Source organism: Oncorhynchus mykiss, chromosome 3 (assembly GCF_013265735.2).
Source record: "Oncorhynchus mykiss isolate Arlee chromosome 3, USDA_OmykA_1.1, whole genome shotgun sequence".
NCBI classification, from domain to species: domain Eukaryota; kingdom Metazoa; phylum Chordata; class Actinopteri; order Salmoniformes; family Salmonidae; genus Oncorhynchus; species Oncorhynchus mykiss.
In genome coordinates this window covers 73,797,293-73,815,001 of record NC_048567.1, presented here as the reverse complement: position 1 = coordinate 73,815,001, position 17,709 = coordinate 73,797,293, and the positions used below count along the sequence as shown (strand labels likewise).

General features: G+C 43.2%; 2 protein-coding genes across 5 annotated transcripts in view; both read right to left on the bottom strand.

The window, feature by feature from the left end:
* Positions 1-4,545: 4,545 nt before the first annotated feature.
* ildr1b (immunoglobulin-like domain containing receptor 1b) lies at positions 4,546-10,396 on the bottom strand. Of its 2 annotated transcripts, XM_036975158.1 has the most exons (9): positions 10,076-10,396; positions 9,485-9,655; positions 8,866-9,015; positions 8,620-8,739; positions 6,829-6,975; positions 6,621-6,743; positions 5,403-6,316; positions 5,047-5,118; positions 4,546-5,010 (listed from the first exon to the last, which is right to left on the bottom strand). In XM_036975158.1, exons 1-8 carry the CDS (start codon positions 10,137-10,139, stop codon positions 5,080-5,082), a joined length of 1,728 nt encoding a protein of 575 aa, XP_036831053.1. In that variant the 5' UTR covers positions 10,140-10,396; the 3' UTR covers positions 4,546-5,010; positions 5,047-5,079. The 2 variants fall into 2 exon arrangements, with proteins under 2 accessions (XP_036831053.1, XP_021453629.1); XM_021597954.2 differs by having other exon boundaries at positions 4,546-5,118.
* A 1,705-nt stretch (positions 10,397-12,101) lies between these two features.
* Positions 12,102-17,709, bottom strand: part of LOC110520566 (immunoglobulin-like domain-containing receptor 2) — a 27,478-nt gene continuing 21,870 nt past the window's right edge. For 2 of the 3 annotated variants that reach the window (XM_036975157.1, XM_036975155.1), the window contains 3 exons: positions 15,042-15,246; positions 14,108-14,828; positions 12,102-13,338 (listed from right to left, as the gene is read on the bottom strand). In XM_036975157.1, coding sequence (XP_036831052.1) covers positions 13,303-13,338; positions 14,108-14,828; positions 15,042-15,246 — 962 coding nt within the window. In that variant the 3' untranslated portion in view covers positions 12,102-13,302. The remainder of the gene's footprint in view (positions 13,339-14,107; positions 14,829-15,041; positions 15,247-17,709) is intronic. The other variant, XM_036975156.1, reaches the window with a different exon arrangement.

Here is a 17,709-nt window from a genome sequence, read left to right as displayed (position 1 = left end):
TATTTCACATAAGCAGTATTATGTAAATAAAACATCTTATTTATCAATGTTACCTAACTAATTCTGATTCTGCTACCACAACATCCAAAAGCCATTAGATTGCCCCTTTAAGTCTATCAAACGTGTGTGAGTTTGAACCATGTGTCCATTAGGCCTATGGATAAAAAATGTTTTATCAGCATGTATTAGATTGAGCAATAAAAGCTCCACTTTTATTTCATAGGCTGGTATCCACCCTGTGCAGCTGTTGCAAGAGCCCTGTCACTTGTTTCAAAAACAATGATTGATAGGCAACTTGTGGTCAGACTCGCTCAGGTGGAACAAATTAAAAATGTGCACCTTTTTTCAATGCTGATTTGCACATTTGTTTACAAACAGAGAAGTGTCAAAGGGCCTGTGCATTATTAACTTAAAAATTACACTGTTGGTTGGAGCCCGTATTAAGCATTTCACTGTAACCTGTTGTATTCAGCGCACGTGCCAAATAAACTTTGATTTAATCATGCTGAAACATGAGGTGATGGTGGTGGAAGAATGGCAAGACAATGGGCCTCAGGATCTCGTCACGGTATCTCTGTGCATTCAGATTGCCATCGATAAATTGCAATTGTGTTAGTTGTCCATAGTTTATGCGTGCCCATACCATAATCTGTAGTCAGCATGCCAATTGCACACTCCCTCAAAACATCATACATCTGTGGCATTGTGTTGTGAGACAAACTTCACATTTTGAGTGGCCTTTTATTGTCCCCAGCACAAGGTGTCTGTGTAATGATCATGCTGTTTAACCAGCTTTGTGATAATCCATCCACCCGACATCTTGGCAAAAGAGAAATGCTCAACAACAAGGATGTAAACAAATTTGCAGTGGTGTAAAGTGAACTGAACAAAATGACTACCGCCCCATAGCACTCACTTCTGTCATCATGAAGTGCTTTGAAAGACTAGTCAAGGATCCTATCACCTCCACCTACCCGTCATCCTGCCGGCATCCTGTCGGGCTGCATCACCGCCTGGTACGGCAACTGCACCGCCCACATCCGCAGGGCTCTCCAGAGGGTGGTGCGGTCTACACAACGCATCACCAGGGGCAAACTATCTGCACTCCAGGACACCTACAACACCCGATGTCACAGGAAGGCAAAAAGATCATCAAGGTCAATAACCACCCGAGCCACTACATGTTCACCCTGCTTCCATCCAGAAGGCGAGTTCAGTACAGATGCATCAAAGCTGGGACAGAGATTAACAATCTGATGGCCTTGAGAAAGCTGTTTTTCAAACAGCCCCCACTAGCACAGGGAGGCAGCTGCCTCCCGACAGACTTGATATCATTGGCCACCTTAATAAAATGGAACACTAGTCATTTTAATAACGCCACTAAGAATGTTTACATATCTCACATTGCTCATCTCATATGTATATACTGTATCCTTTACTATCTATTCTTTACTAGGGGTGGCAGGTGACCTTGTGGTTAGTTTTGGGCCAGTAACCGAAAGGTTGCTAGATCGAAATCCCGAGCCGACAAGGTAAAAATCTGTTGTTCTGCCCCTGAACAAGACAGTTAACCCACTGTTCCTAGGCTGTCATTGTAAAAAATAATGTTCTTAAATAACTTGCCTAGTTAAATAAAGGTTCAAATAAAAAATCTATTGCAATTTAGCCGTTCTGTCACAGCTCATCCATATATTTTATACTTACAGTTGGAAGTCGGAAGTTTACATTCACATCAGCCAAATAAATGTAAACTCAGATTTTCACAATTCCTGACATTTAATCCAAGTCAAAATTCTCTGTTTTAGGTCAGTTAGGATCACCACTTTATTTTAAGAATGTGAAATGTCAGAATAATAGTAGAGAATTATTTATTTAAGCTTTTATTTCTTTCATCACATTCCCAGTGGGTGAGAAGTTTACATACACTCAATTAGTATTTGGTAGAATTGCCTTTAAATTGTTTAACTTGGGTCAAACGTTTTGGGTAGCCTTCCACAAGCATCCCACAATAAGTTGGGTGAATTTTGGCCCATTCCTCCTGACAGAGCTGGTGTAACGGAGTCAGGTTTGTAGGCCTCCTTGCACGCACACGCTTTTTCAGTTCTGCCCACAAATGTTCTATAGGATTGAGGTTGGGGCTTTGTGACTGCAACTCCAATACCTTGACTTTGTTGTCCTTAAGCCATTTTGCCACAACTTTGGAAGTATGCTTGGGGTCATTGTCCATTTGGAAGACCCATTTGTGACCAAGCTTTAACTTCCTGACTGATGTCTTGAGATATTGCTTCGATATAGCCCCATAATCTTCCTCCTTCATGATGCCATCTATTTTGTGAACAGCACCAGTCCCTCCTGCAGTAAAGCACCCCCACAACATGATGCTGCCACCCCTGTGCTTCACGGTTGGGATGGTGTTCTTCGTCTTGCAAGCATCCCCCTTTTTCCTCCAAACATAACGATGGTCATTATGGCCAAAGAGTTATATTTTTGTTTCACCAGACCAGAGGACATAACTCCAAAAAGTACGATCTTTGTCCCCATATGCAGTTACAATCTGTATGGCAGTTTTGGAACAGTGGCTTCTTCCTTGCTGAGCGGCCTTTCAGTTTATGTCGATATAGGACTCGATATCGGACTTGTTTAACTGTGAATAGAGATACTTTTGTACCGGTTTCCTCCAGCATCTTCACAAGGTCCTTTGCTGTTGTTCTGGGATTGATTTGCATTTTCGCACCAAAGTACGTTCATCTCTAGGAGACAGAACACATCTCCTTCCTGAGCGGTATGACTGCTGTGTGGTCCCATGGTGTTTATACTTGCGTACTATTGTTTGTAAAGATGAACATGGTACCTTCAGGCATTTGGAAATAGCTTGCAAGGATGAATCAGACTTGTGGAGGTCTACAATTTGGCTGATTTCTTTTGATTTTCCCAAGATGTCAAGAAAAGAGGCGCTGAGTTTGAAGGTAGGCCTTGAAATACATCCACAAGTACACCTCCAATTGACTCAAATGATGTCAATTAGCCTATCAGAACTTTACTTTTTACTTTACTACATTCCTAAAGAAAATGTTATTTTTACTCTGTACACTGTACATTTTCCCTGACACCCAAAAGTTTTCAACATTTCAACATTTCAACATTTCAACGTTTTCACATTTTCAATACTTAGCTGGACAGGAAAGAGAACATCCCTGGTCACCCCTACGGCCTCTGATCTGGAGGACTCACTAAACGCTTAGTTTGAAAATGTCTGCGTGTTGTCGTGTGCCCCTGGTTCTCCATAAAAAAAGAACACCTGATCTTATAAGCAATTTGAATTTATTTATACTTTTACTTTTGATACTTACGTATATTTATAACGTTTAGACTTTTAGCCAAGTAGTATTTTTCTTGGTGACTCAAGTCATTTTCTATGAAGCTATCTTTACTTTTCCTCAAGTATGACAATTGGGTACCACTCCAAAATTTGAGAGAAATATGTTTTGTGTGTGTCTGGAATTTCTGGGATCTTATTTCAGCTCATGAAACATGGGACCAACACTTTACATTTTGCGTTTATATTTTTGTTGAGAGTATTATTAGTTTATAATATTATCTGAGGAACCAGTGAAGATAAAGTTATTTTTAACTTAAAAAGTTCTCTAAAACTATTCGATTTTTAAAAAGTGTTCGTTTTTTTCAAACGCAAATGTCTACACACTTAGCAGAGACTTTGTTTAACTAAAGCATTTCCATCTGTCATATACCAACCCTACCTTGTCACAACAAAACTGATTGGCTCAAACATATTAAGGAATGAAATTCCACAAATGAACACCTGTTAATTGAAATGCATTCCAGGTGACTACCTCGTGAAGCTGGTTGAGAGAATGCCACAGTGTACAAAGCTGTCGTCAAGACAAAGGGTGGCTATTTAAACAAATCAAAATATATTTGAGATTCTTCTAACACTTTTTTGGTTACTACATGATTCCATATTTGTTTTGATGTCTTCACTATTATTCAACAATGTAGAAAATAGTAAAAATAAAGAAAAACCCTGGAATGAGTAGGTGTGTCCAAAATTGACTGGTACTGTAGAACAAAGACTCAACATACTCTCGAACATGCCACTCAAAGCAAGGTGAATGATGATTTCACTTGACTTCATTTAAATCCCAAGTACAAAATCCCCAGTACAAGACCAACGGAATAATTTATCCCACCACCAACTAAAAAAACAACATACAAACTGTAAACAGACAGAGGCACTTGAGGAAAACTGAACAAGAAACAGTCACACACTACAGAATCTACAACCAAACATTGTATACAACTATTTAAAATAAGAAAACAGATACACACTTTATGAAATGTACAATAAAAAAACGAATTATATTTCTTACAATTGACGTGATAGTGCTGTGTTTTACATTGTCTCATAGGTAAATGTGTAAAAAAAAAAAGTATTCTAAAATAATAATAGAAGATCACATGGATTTCAACAGGTAAAATATGTGCCTTAAGATTCCGGTATTCTAGCCCTCCCTCCCTCCCTCCCTCCCTCCCTATACACCTTGCCCTTCAATCCCATTCTATTTAAGTATAGCACAATATTACATAAGTACTGTTTAACCTCTACGCATGTACAGGTATAAAGGCACCTGAGTCACCTTATTACAATACATTCTATAGCGTCTATCTGAGTCCAAAACGTGTATGCGTGATCTAGAATATTGGAACATTAGCTTTCATACTTTTCTCAGCGTGGCTCAAGCAATTTCTCCAACCGTCAACACATTCAAATTAATATAGGATGCGTACGCAGAGCCGTGTTTGTTGGGAAATTTGGGCAGATGCTCGTTTGGGCAGTGGTCTCAGAGACCCGTAGTTGTCACAATGGGATGCTGGACTATCGCGTCTCTGGACTCAATTACGCTTAATAATCCTTTTGGTGTCACTTCTCGTCCAAAGGCAAACAGACAGAGACCGTTTGTGGAGACAGACAGACAGTGGAGACCGAAAAACAAACAGTTTGTGGAGACACAAACCATAAGTTCACACTGAGGAAAAGGGAGACGGACAGACAGGCAGGTTTCAGATCACCACACTGGTACCACTACGAGAGCTCTTATCCTGGAAGAGAAAGAAAGAGATGGAGAGAGAGAGGGGGAAGGAGAGAGAGAGGGAAGGAGAGAGAGAAAGAGAGAGAGAGAGAGAGAGAGAGAGAGAGAGAGATCGAGGGTGTTCAGTAGTGTTGACATTTGTGTGGTAAAATGAGTGCATGTGAATGTCTGTAGATGTGTGTGTACCATCCTGTTTGTGCAGTGTCTGTTACAGGACGATCCTGATCAGTATGTGTGAGTAAACAATGTTATATAGGTGTGAGTCATACATCAGCACTCGTGTTTGTTTCTTACTGAGTAGCGGTCGTAGTTCCTCCTGTTGCCGTGCTGCATCTCGATGGAGGAGTAGCTGGGGGGTTTCTCTGGCCACAGCTTCCCCTTGCCTCCCCTTTTCCCTCCCCTCCTGCTGTCTTCCTCATCCGAGCTCCAGGACCGTTGTCGATGGGCAGGAGGGGAGTGGCTCCTGTCTTGCCTGGCAAGGGCTGACCGACGCAGCTCCTCCATCATGTCGTCACGACTACGGGACCGTGGCGCCGACCCAGAGCCCCCCGTCCTCCTCCCGGCCGAGCCTTGCCCCTCCCTCTTTGGCCCTCCCCTCCGGTCGTCCCAGTCTGACTCGTCGCTGTAGCTACGCAGGATGCCTTGCCGCGGAGGGGTGGAGTTGTGTTTGTCACGCCGGTTGTCACTGTAACGCCCACCGCCGCCACCCCCGGTGCGGTTGGTGCTGCCGCTGGATTGGCTGGATATTCTTGGAGCGCCACTGGTCCCTCCTCCACCTCCAGTCCCCCTGCGAGAGGAGAAACTGGGTACCCGCTGGACGATAGGGGGCAAGGTGATCACTCTCCTCTCCACCCCCCTCATCCCCATCTCATCCAGAGCAGACAGCATGCTGGGGGGGCCGGCCGTGAAGGGGACCCCCTGGGGGCCTCCCTGAGGCTGGTACTGGTGGGCGTGGGGAGACAAGTGCTGATGAGGGGGAGGGGGCATCTGGCTGTGAACCCCCCTCATCTGGCTTTCCAGGAAGTCCAGCATCTGGTTGGTCTCGTGCGCGCTCCCGCCATGCATGCTGCCGTTACCGTGGTGGATACCGTATTGGTGTTGGGGCATGTGGTGTTGGGGGATAGGGGGAGGCTGCAGCTGGAGGGGCGAGGGGCCCATCGGGGCCATGGCAAAGTTGGGCTTGGTAGGGTACCCATCGGAGAACGAGGCTGGAGACATAGCGAATCACACAGCATTAGCACCGTTATAAGACTGACCTGAGACCAGTAGATCGTTTCACAGCATGCATGGTCAGGGTTCTCCTCAGGATTTTTTAAGGTGGTGCTGCTGAGTACGGCCAGGGGGGGGTCAGATATTTTTTCATTTGTCTATTTACATAGTGGCACAGCCAGTCCACAAGGTGGCACATCACCCCTCTTACCCTTGAGGGTACAACTTTATAACATTGACCGGAGTTCAGTAGATAGTTTCACAACATGCAGTGTACAACATTAGCACCATTATAAGACTGACCTGAGTACATCACTGGGTTGCCCTGGGAGGAGTGGTTGCTGATGGGGGCGTAGATAGGCTGGCCGTGCATCCAGGGGGCCATGGCCTTCTGGGCCTCTCGTATCATCCTGTGCTGCATCACCACTTGGGAGGGGAGAGAGGAGAGGTGTGAGTAAGTGTATCACTATGAGTGTGTGTGCGCTCGATCGTGTGTGTGTGTGTGTGGTACCTTTCTCAGGGCAGCAGCAGGTCTGTGGGCAGCAGGGACAGCGGATGTAGCAGCAGCACTTCTGGGGGCAGCATTGACAACAGCAGATACAGAACAGCATGATGAGCAGCAGAGCCCCGATGATGATGAACAGCACCGTCAGCCAATCTGGAACAGAGGTCAAGAGGTCATGTAGGACACATAGTGACTTCAGAAAGTATTCATACCCAAGTGACATATTTGACATTTTGTTGTGTTACAGTCTGAACTAAAAAAAAAAATTAAAAAAATCCTCTCACCCATCTACACACACAATACCACAAAACATTTTTGCAAATGTATTGAAAATGACAGCGATAACAACTGTGAGTCTTTCTGGGTAAGTCTAAGAGCTTAACACACCTGGATTGCAAATTATATATTTTTTTTAATTCTTCAAACTCTGTCAAGTTGGTTGTTGATCTGTGCTAGACCTCCATTTTCAAGTCTTGCCATAGATATTCGAGCTGGTTTATGTCAAAACTGTGGCTAGGCCGTTACGGAACATTCAATGTTGTCTTGGTAAGCAACCTGGGCTTGTGTCCTGCTGAAAGGTGAATGTCTCCCAGTGTCTGTTGGAAAGCAGACTGAACCAGGTTTTCCTCCAGGATTTTGCCTGTGCTTAGATCTATTCCGTTGTGTTTTATCCCAAAAAAACCTCCCTAGTCCTTGCCGATGACAAGCATACCCATAACATGATGAAGCCACCACCATGATTGAAAATATTTAGAGTGGTGCTCAGTAATGTGTTGTGTTTGACCCAAACATAAGGCTTTCTATTCCGGATATGGAGGTAATTTCTTTGCCACATTTTTTGCAGAATCCCAGATTGACCCCTTCCCTTCGCCTCTCTCACTTCGATTTGTGTGTTAATGCGTGCCTCCGCTGCACGCAGTGTTGGAGCTACTATAATTTTGTTTATACTGTACCTATGCCATCCTTTCAGATCTACAGAAGTGAATAGTGGAGTTGATTTGGGATTGGCCAATGTCATTTTCTTTTGCTGTGTTACTCACATTGTAATTAAAGTGCCACAGACAACAGCGCCAAGTCTCTACAGAATGCGAGTGACATTATTTCTTATTCAAAATAGGCCATTACATGGTGTACAGTTTGTTGAATGCATGTTTTACATAGAGAACCTATGAACCTTGAATGGAGGAAGTTAACATCGTTATGGAAGGACCTCCCGAGTGGCACAGTGGTCTACGGCACTGCATTGCAGTGCTAGCTGTGTCACTACAGATCCTGGTTCAATTCCAGGCTGTGTCGCAGCCGGCCATGACTGGGAGACCCATGAGGCGGCGCACAATTGGCCCAGCGTCGTCCAGGTTAGGCCGGCATGTCCTTGTCCCATCGCGCTCTAGCAACTCCTGTGGCGGGCCGGGGCGCAGTGCACGCTGAAACGGTCACCAGGTGTTTCCTCCGACACATTGGTGTGGCTGGCTTTCGGGTTAAGCGGGCATTGTATCAAGAAGCAGTGCAGCTTGGCTGGGCCGTGTTTCGGAGGAGATGGAACAATTGGAAACCACACATTTTTGGGGGGAAAAGTTTGTTAATATATAAATAAAAAATATATAAATAAATTGATATGGAAGAATGAAACATGACCAGTTGGTCCTCAAGCCTAAGGGTGCTTTTTAATGATGTGCCACAGGCACCCCATGGTTCCCCCAGGAGAGCAATGCATTGGTGGAACATGCAAATACATAAATGAAAATGAGGATAGTTAAACGCATCCTGAAAAAGCAAAAAACATTTGCAGTCACTTACGGTAAACAATGAGTTTGACCTCGCGGTCTGAGTCTCCTGAAGTGTCTCCCGGTGCGTCGATGGAGCAGAAGTACACACCGTTATCCCACCACATCACCTCATTCATAACCAGGTCGGCCTCTGTGGAGGGCAGGGGGGCGGGCACACACCCAAGCACTTACTGTACATGTGCATGATAACATTTAATGCAACATTTACAAATCTGATAATTGTGGTCTCTTTTCACTATGTTGGGGTCACACTCACTGTTTTGGATGGATATCTTGCGCTCCCGATACTCAGAGCCCAGGGTGGCCTCATTGGTTCCCTTCTTCTGGATGACTGTGCGAATGGTGCGCTGGCGGTCTGGACAGTCATTGGCTGGGTCCTGGCCCAGCTGCAGAGCAGCCTGATAGGCTACAGCAGGAGGAGAATGGAAGTATTATGATGACATCACTATACACCAACATCTCCATTATCGCATTGGTGTCCCAATCTCAACAGTACCACTATGACATCATACAATCTTCAAAGCCTCATTATAACATCACTTTACAATTCTGACATCAATCTCTGCTGCTCCATTATGACATCCAAATCATCATATTCCCATTATAACAGCACAATCTACAAAGCATGACATCACAATCACCACAGCACCTTATGACATCAAACTACACAGCTCCATTATTACATTTACAATCTTCACTGCAATATGACATCAATCTCCACAGCCCTGTTACCTCACAAGCTCTGCAGTTCCATTTATGACATCACAATCACCACAGCCCCATTACAAGAAGACTATAATAACGGAAAGAAAGAAGGAGGGCTACACTAGTGTCCGTGCAGCCCTCACTCATTTACCTGTCCTTTAATATCTCACCTGTGGAGTAGAATTCCAGCACGGGGTCCTTGCAGAAGGACTTGTAGCGCCAGGTGACCAGGACTTCCTGTGCATTGGCGGAGGTGGAGTAATCACAGCGTATGATGACCGAGGCAAAGAGAGCCGTACTCCTCTCTGTCTGAGGAACAATCACCTGGATAGAAAACACCTCTGAAAGACAGAGTTGCGAGAAAGAATGAGAGGATAGTACAAAAATAACACACACAAAAAATACATTTAAATTAGAAAAAAATGTGTTCAAATGATTAAGAGAAACTGTTTTTCAAACTGCTTAATTTGTATACAGAAGTGCATATTAGTACTCGGAAACAATCATTTCTAACAACGTTTAACGTTGTGGATTAACTGTCCTGAACACCCATCTGCTTGGCAACTTGTAAACACCCTACGGTCACGTGACTGCGACTTGTTGGCCTTGTCATGTTTACACCTGTCGATTATTAACTTATTCTAACATGCTTATTTTGGAAAGAATCAAGACAATTTATATGTCAATTGTGTTTTGTAAGTAATAAAGCCCAATACACGTTAGAGCCGTATCTTAAAGCGGTTTTAGATTAAAAACCTTACCTGTTGGCAGGAAACCAAGCAGAAGCGCAAGCAAGATAATATTTCCCATTTTGTTCTTCGCCATTCCAACGCGGAAGCTTCTAAAAGACGACCAACCTTTAGTCAATCGATACAAACAATTAATTTGATAAAACCATGCACCATTTGTCGAAGCAACGCTTCATCAGCGCATTTTCTTCATTTTATGTAAATAGAAGTTTTCAATTTCCTCGTTTTTGTGGTGAAACTACTCTCCTACAGGTGTCGAGGCAACTTTCCCAGGCGGAGTTCATCGGCGCGTTCCCAACCCCATCCCCCATCTTCGGGTGACGTCACCGACCCCACCTCGAGCCGTAACAGGTGCAAGACAAAAAAACTTGTAAGTGATATGGAATCCTCGTGGACGTGGAAACGAGTTTTTAATACATAAACGCCTAAATTTATCAAATAGTTCGCGGAACTAGGACTTTTGAAATGGATTATCTTAACAAGATAAACCCCCTCTGGAAATGCCTTTAAACATAAAGGACCTTGAGAAAATCTGGTATATTTTCCTATAGGCCCAGAATAGTAAAAGTAGCGATCTTTCTAATGTCACCTCAAGATCAACACCAGACTGTACACACATCAGATGTATGTCTTCTTTGTACACACATCTGATTATATCTAATGTATAAACGCAACATGCAACAATTTCAAATATTTTACTGAGTTACAGTTCATATAAGTAACGGATGTGAAACGGCTAGCTTAGTTAGCGGTGCGCGCTAAATAGCGGTTCAATCGGTGACGTCACTTGCTCTGAGATCTTGAAGTAGTAGTTCCCCTTGCTCTGCAAGGGCCGCGGCTTTTGTGGAGCGATGGGTAACGATGCTTCGTGGGTGACTGTTGTTGTTGTGTGCAGAGGGTCCCTGGTTCGCGCCCGGGTATGGGCGAGGGAACGGTCTAAAGTTATACTGTTACGTAAGGAAATCAGTCAATTGACATGAAATACATTCATTAGGTCATAATCTATGGAAATTCCATGTCAACAGTCCTTAGACACACAAAACACTAGAGCCTGCAGGATTTCCATGTGAATTGGGATATCTACATGCTGGATGAAAAGGCCCACAGCACTGTGGAGACTGGAGAGGAGTTCACAGCAATGTCGCAGATCATCCTTCTCCGAAAAGAGGGTTGATTGGGGTTCTATTCTAAGGCTGTATTCATATTGTTGGTGTGGTTCTATTCTAAGGCTGTATTCATGCTGTGGTTCTATTCTAAGGCTGTATTCATACTGTTGGTGTGGTTCTATTCTAAGGCTGTATTCATACTGTTGGTAGACAGTCACTTTATAAAGTTTGGCCAAGTACCAGCATTGAAGGGTGGTGACGTTAAACAAGCCTAGGAGCGCTTTTGTATTAATAGTTTTTCCAACTCTCTCTCCAACATGCAATCAAGCTTTATTCACTCAACACAAAGACAGGCCAGCTTGAGTTCCACTCTCAACAGCTCTTCTGGATCCAATATAAAGAGCTTAGAAACCTTGTAAAATGTGCTTTATAAATTAAATGTACGCCATTCGTACAGTGAAGAGGTATTCTGCACCTGTCATGGCCAGATGCTGAAGCGACAGCTTCCTTTCTGGTATTGTGATGTCATCCTGGAACACACACATCTTGGTCTAGCCTGGTGGAATTTAGAATCCTGTTATATTTCCTGTTTCCACCCTATTTGTCATGGTCAGCGTAGTGACCAGTGCTCAGTGCTTTCCCACATTCAGAAGGGACAGACATTTCAGTCACTGATGTGTCTTATGGAATAAGAGATAATGATGTGTACATCGTCGTGAAAGCACATGTGAAAATGTGCTAAATAAATGGTCATTGACAGAAAAGGCTTGGAAGAGTTGTTTATGTCTGTGGTGTTTGTGTGTGTAAATAAAGTAATGAGCAAGCACTGTGTGTGTATTAAGCGGTTAACATAGATAGCGATAAGAAACACACGCTCCATATCCAATGTAAACAATCACAAAAGGGCATAGTAATCACACACAATGGCACAATCTAAGAGAGTGTGTTTATATCAAAACCAATGTCAAACAAGTGAAATACAAACATCTGCTATGGCTGATTGGCACAGTTTCAAAACACAGTTACCTGTGGCCAATAAGGGCATGTCCAATTAATATTGTGGGCTAATAAAGAATACTATTACTGTAATATAAATTCAAGCTCAGTAGGTACAGTACATTTACAGTAGGTACAGTACATGACACACAAACACACACACACACACACACACACACACACAATGAAGGCAGGTGAACCTGAGTTGTCTTTTTTATGGCACAATTGACACCTATTATGTTTCTTATAGTCTGATGAAATGTATGACACGTGGAGGAGCATTGGATTTACAATTATAATGGTAAGTTGACATATTATAGTTGTTGAAAATTGATCAAGACAATCCTGAACTTAACACACATGAATTGATCAAAACAATCCTGAACTTAACACACATGAATTGATCAAAACAATCCTGAACTTAACACACATGAATTGATCAAAACAATCCTGAACTTAACACACATGAATTGATCAAAACAATCCTGAACTTAACACACATGAATTGATCAAAACAATCCTGAATTTAACACACATGAATTGATCATATGAAGTTTCTTTGATGACCGCTTTCCTTTTTTTAAAAACCCTTATAGTAGCTCTGCCTCCACACCTAATCAATACCTATCGATCGATACCTACCAATAGCCCTAATCGTATCATTGCTGTCAGCATAACTTCACGGGAACTAACTTTCACCGTGCTTTGTAGTTGAGAGAGGGGGACTGCTCTGTGGAATGCTTGGTTTGAGTTTCACAGATAAACCTAAATATGGACATACAGTACAGTACACATCCACACAAATGCTTGACACCCACGTTGCAGCCATACATACCCATTCAAACGGTGTGTATGTAATGCATCTACGCTCAACACACATACACACAAAATGGTGACCAAATGTTCCTTAAATCAATGCATAAACAATTCACGTTCCATTTTCTTCTCGTGATCCATGCAAGGTGCCTCCCTTCTGTGGATGGAAACCTTCTATTGGATAAGCCTCTTCAGGTTGTTGATGATGAGGATGATCAGTTAGTCACTCCCAGGCTGATGCATGATGTTTTAAGTGAGTGATGTGAGATTCTCAATGCTGGCAGTGCTGTGCAGGCACAGGCTTGAGTTCTCTCTGATGTGTCACACTATGAGAGAATCTCTGCTCAGAGCAGGGGTCTGTTAAAATAAAACACCAAGAGCCATGTTAGAGACCATGCAATCATGCCACTCATGCTCGATTAGTCAGGCCTGGTCAGTGAGGCAATGTGGGAATCCACAGCAATCATGCAGCTCATGCTCTGTTAGTAATGTCTGCGAGTGAGTACCACGAGAACATGATACAATCACATACAGAACATGCATTATTTTTGGTATTACGATTTGACCTTCAACCTTTGAAATAAAGCATTAAACTTGAGGATGTTTTCTTGACTACATTATTTACGAAACATTGATCTAAATTACAACATCAAAATAGTGCTTTCCGCCTCTCTTTTCACATAAAAAACAATCAATATGAAATACTGTTAGAAAATATTTTGATTTATACAGTGCATTTGGAAAGTATTCTTGATATGCCACACCTGTCAGCTGGATCGATTATCTTGGCAAAGGAGAAATGCTGACTAACTAACAGGGATGTGAACAAATTTGTGAACAACATTTCAGAGAAATAAGCTTTTTGTGCTTATGGAACATTTCTGGGATCTTTTATTTCAGCTCATGAAACATGGGACCAACACTTTAAATATTGCGCTTATATTTTTGTTTTTGTTCAATATAGTTTAAAAAATAACACCCACAAATAAAGATGATCTAACCATCATGGGTTTAAAGTTGGTGGTCTGTTAGACCTACTGGACTTTCTACCTCTGAGCTCCTGTAGCTGTGATAACCTGAGAGTGGTAGGGTGTTCTTCAACATGACCTTCCTACAGGTAACTCACCATATTTCGGTTGTTGTCCCTGTCCTCTCTGCCCCCCTGTATGGTGTGGGCCAGTCCTTTAGGGGGACGGGTATAGGAGAACGATTGCATGGCCTGGTCAGTGGTGCTGTATCGTTCTGAGGGCGATTCGACCATGCGGTAACGTTCAGTGGTTGGGTTGACCATCCGGTACCTTTCCATCTCTAGCTCCGAGTATGGAGGCAAAGGGTCATCCTCCTCGGGCCTGTTGGTAGGTGACCGGCTGTAGAAACCGTCGCTGCCCTTGCCCTTTGAACTGCCCTTGGAGGGAGTGTCACTGTCCTCGTCAATCCGTCCCTTTCCTCTCTCCCCCTTCTCTCCTGCTCTCCCCCTTGCCTTGCGCTCCAATAAGTTGTTGAGGAATGCGTCATCGTATCCCCTCCGCCCCTGGGTGTGCTGGTGGGGGCAAGAGGGGAGATCGTCCCACATGTCCCTCTTCTTCTGCGGAGGCGGGCTGCGGCGGGGGTGCCAGTCATCATCCCTGTCTCCATGGAAACGGCGTGAGGGGCTGTGGTCCCGGTACGGGGGGTAGTGCTCTCGCCCCCGTAGTTCCAGGTCGTAGTCCCTGTCCTGGTCACGGGGGTCGCCCCTCCGGGCACGGGGGCCAAAGGACATAGCAAATTCCTCCAGCTCATCCAGAGAGCCAGTACGCCCCCTGGAGCCCAATGTCCTCCTCTCCAGGTGCACAGAGCGAGGGTTCCATCTGGAAAACAGGAAAGACAGGGGGAATCAGAGTATATAACAGATACACAATTGCAGACAGACAGTGTTAACTAACATTTTAGTCCTACATTGAATACAATATAATCAGCAATGAAATATCCAATATCTATACAAGATCCTATTCTCTCTCTCACACACACATACCGGGTCAGAAAATGTGAGTACTTTAGATACAGTTGAAACTCAGTGGTACCTGCTGTCTTGCTCGTCATCAGTGTGGTTGCCACGGTAATGCCTGGGTCGACGACTGTTGTGCACAGGAGCTGCCATGAGCTCTGATTGGTCATCGAGGTCAGCGATGGGTGGGAGAGCTTTCATCTGGACTGTCCGATAGGTCTGCCGGAAATCCGTGTCCCATCCCTCATGCAGAGAGCTGAGCTCTGATAGGCTACTGGCTGCTGGGACAACAAATCACCATGGAGACCTTTACTGTTTTCAATAAAAGTTTTTCAATGTTATAAATGAACTGTTTCCACAGCACATGCAGCAGTGTTCTATTTACAACACGTTTATGTTTCAACACTTCTAATCCAATCACAGACACATCACCAAACATCACCCCTAATGCAAACAACATCTGATAGCCATCTGATAGACATCTGTGTAAATATAGATTGGTTATTCCCAAAGCAAATGCTTTTGCTGATTGGCCCTCATCGTACAGATGTAGGATCTTAATGACAAGTTCTCACAGTCTCACATCAGAATGAGATCCATGTTTCTCAAACGTCAAATTTCTAAGTTGTTCCAGACGTCAAATTTCGAACTCCGAATGGTTAAGCTAAGGGTTAAGGTTTGTGATAGGCTTAAAAAAAAAAAAAAAAAATTTAAAATTAAAACAATTATATCGCTGGATTTGACCATTCAACCTTTGGAATCAGAGGCAGGAGGTTATGTCCATCCACCATCCCCGTCCACAACCCAAACCTACTTGAAGGTAACAGAGCTCACTGTTGCCCCTTGTGGCCGGTTTCAACATCATCTCCCGATGCCCGCAGACCTGAATGGATATGGAATACTGACTAGTATCAAGGGTGACCTGCCTGAATTTGATCACCCATCAGGAAAGGAAAACGTGTAGAGTATTCAAAGTTTAAAAACGCTTCTTAAGTTTGTAATTTCCACTGATTTGTCCTAACAAAAAAAAATGTATCAACCCCGCCAGAAATGTCCATTAATTATAATCCACACAATAATTCACGTTGCTGTTGCTGCAGGATTATTTTCCATGCTCTTAGTTCGGGAGAGACATTATAGAAGGTATCTGAGCCAATTATGAAGTGACGATATGTCACATAGAAACAGAATGCATAAAATGAGAATTGATTCCATGGAACACATCCAGCTTTCGTCCCCTGTCTTGGAATTTTGAATGACAATATGCTTTACACTGCACTCTACAAAATGTCTGTGTGCTTACAACAAAGCACTATGGATACCTTCTCACACTGCACTCTACAAAATGTCTGTGTGCTTACAACAAAGCACTATGGATACCTTCTCACACTGCACTCTACAAAATGTCTATGTGCTTACAACAAAGCACTATGGATTCATTCTCACACTGCACTCTACAAAATGTCTATGTGCTTACAACAAAGCACTATGGATACCTTCTCACACTGCACTCTACAAAATGTCTGTGTGCTTACAACAAAGCACTATGGATACCTTCTCACACTGCACTCTACAAAATGTCTGTGTGCTTACAACAAAGCACTATGGATACCTTCTCACACTGCACTCTACAAAATGTCTATGTGCTTACAACAAAGCACTATGGATTCATTCTCACACTGCACTCTACAAATGTCTGTGTGCTTACAACAAAGCACTATGGATACCTTCTCACACTGCACTCTACAAAATGTCTGTGTGCTTACAACAAAGCACTATGGATTCATTCTCACACTGCACTCTACAAAATGTCTGTGTGCTTACAACAAAGCACTATGGATTCATTCTCACACTGCACTCTACAAATGTCTGTGTGCTTACAACAAAGCACTATGGATATTTTCTCACACTGCACTCTACAAATGTCTGTGTGCTTACAACAAAGCACTATGGATACCTTCTCACACTGCACTCTACAAAATGTCTGTGTGCTTACAACAAAGCACTATGGATATTTTCTCACACTGCACTCTACAAATGTCTGTGTGCTTACAACAAAGCACTATGGATTCATTCTCACACTGCACTCTACAAATGTCTGTGTGCTTACAACAAAGCACTATGGATATTTTCTCACACTGCACTCTACAAATGTCTGTGTGCTTACAACAAAGCACTATGGATACCTTCTCACACTGCACTCTACAAATGTCTGTGTGCTTACAACAAAGCACTATGGATACATTCTTACACTGCCACTGGAATGCTAATGAACTTAACATGTGAAATACAGAACCATACAATATTATAGCTTCTGATGAAAAAGCAACAGTCCGGTCAATTTACAAGAATATATATATATTTTTTTGTCATTTGGCAGACGCTCCTATCCAGAGCGACTTATAGTTAGTTAGTGCATTCATCTTAAGACAGCCACACATCACAGGCAGAGAAAGTAAATGTAACTCAATATTGTAGCTATCAGTAGAGTCAGAGCTAGAAGGGGGGGGGGGTCAAGTACAAGTGCTGGTTAAGTGTTTTTTTTTGGGGGGGGGGGGGTTGTTGTGAGGGGAAGGATCATTTAAGATACTCTTTGAAGAGGCAGGGTTTCAGATGTTTTTCAGAATATGGGTAGGGACTCTGCTGTTCTAGCTTCAGGGGGAAGCTTAAACAATGAACAAAAACAACACACCGACAAAAATAAACAAAGCCGAAACAGTCCCGTAAGGTGAACACTAGCACTA

Bases quoted from the DNA above. Each gene is read 5' to 3' on its own strand.
- ildr1b (XM_021597954.2), bottom strand. From the start codon at position 10,139: ATGGCGAAGAACAAAATGGGAAATATTATCTTGCTTGCGCTTCTGCTT. The intron at 9,656-10,075 runs GTAAGGTTTTTA...TCTGTCTTTCAG, and splicing joins GCTTGGTTTCCTGCCAACAG to AGGTGTTTTCTATCCAGGTG. The intron at 6,744-6,828 runs GTACCACACACA...TCCCCTCCCAAG, and splicing joins CTGCTGCTGCCCTGAGAAAG to TGGTGATGCAGCACAGGATG.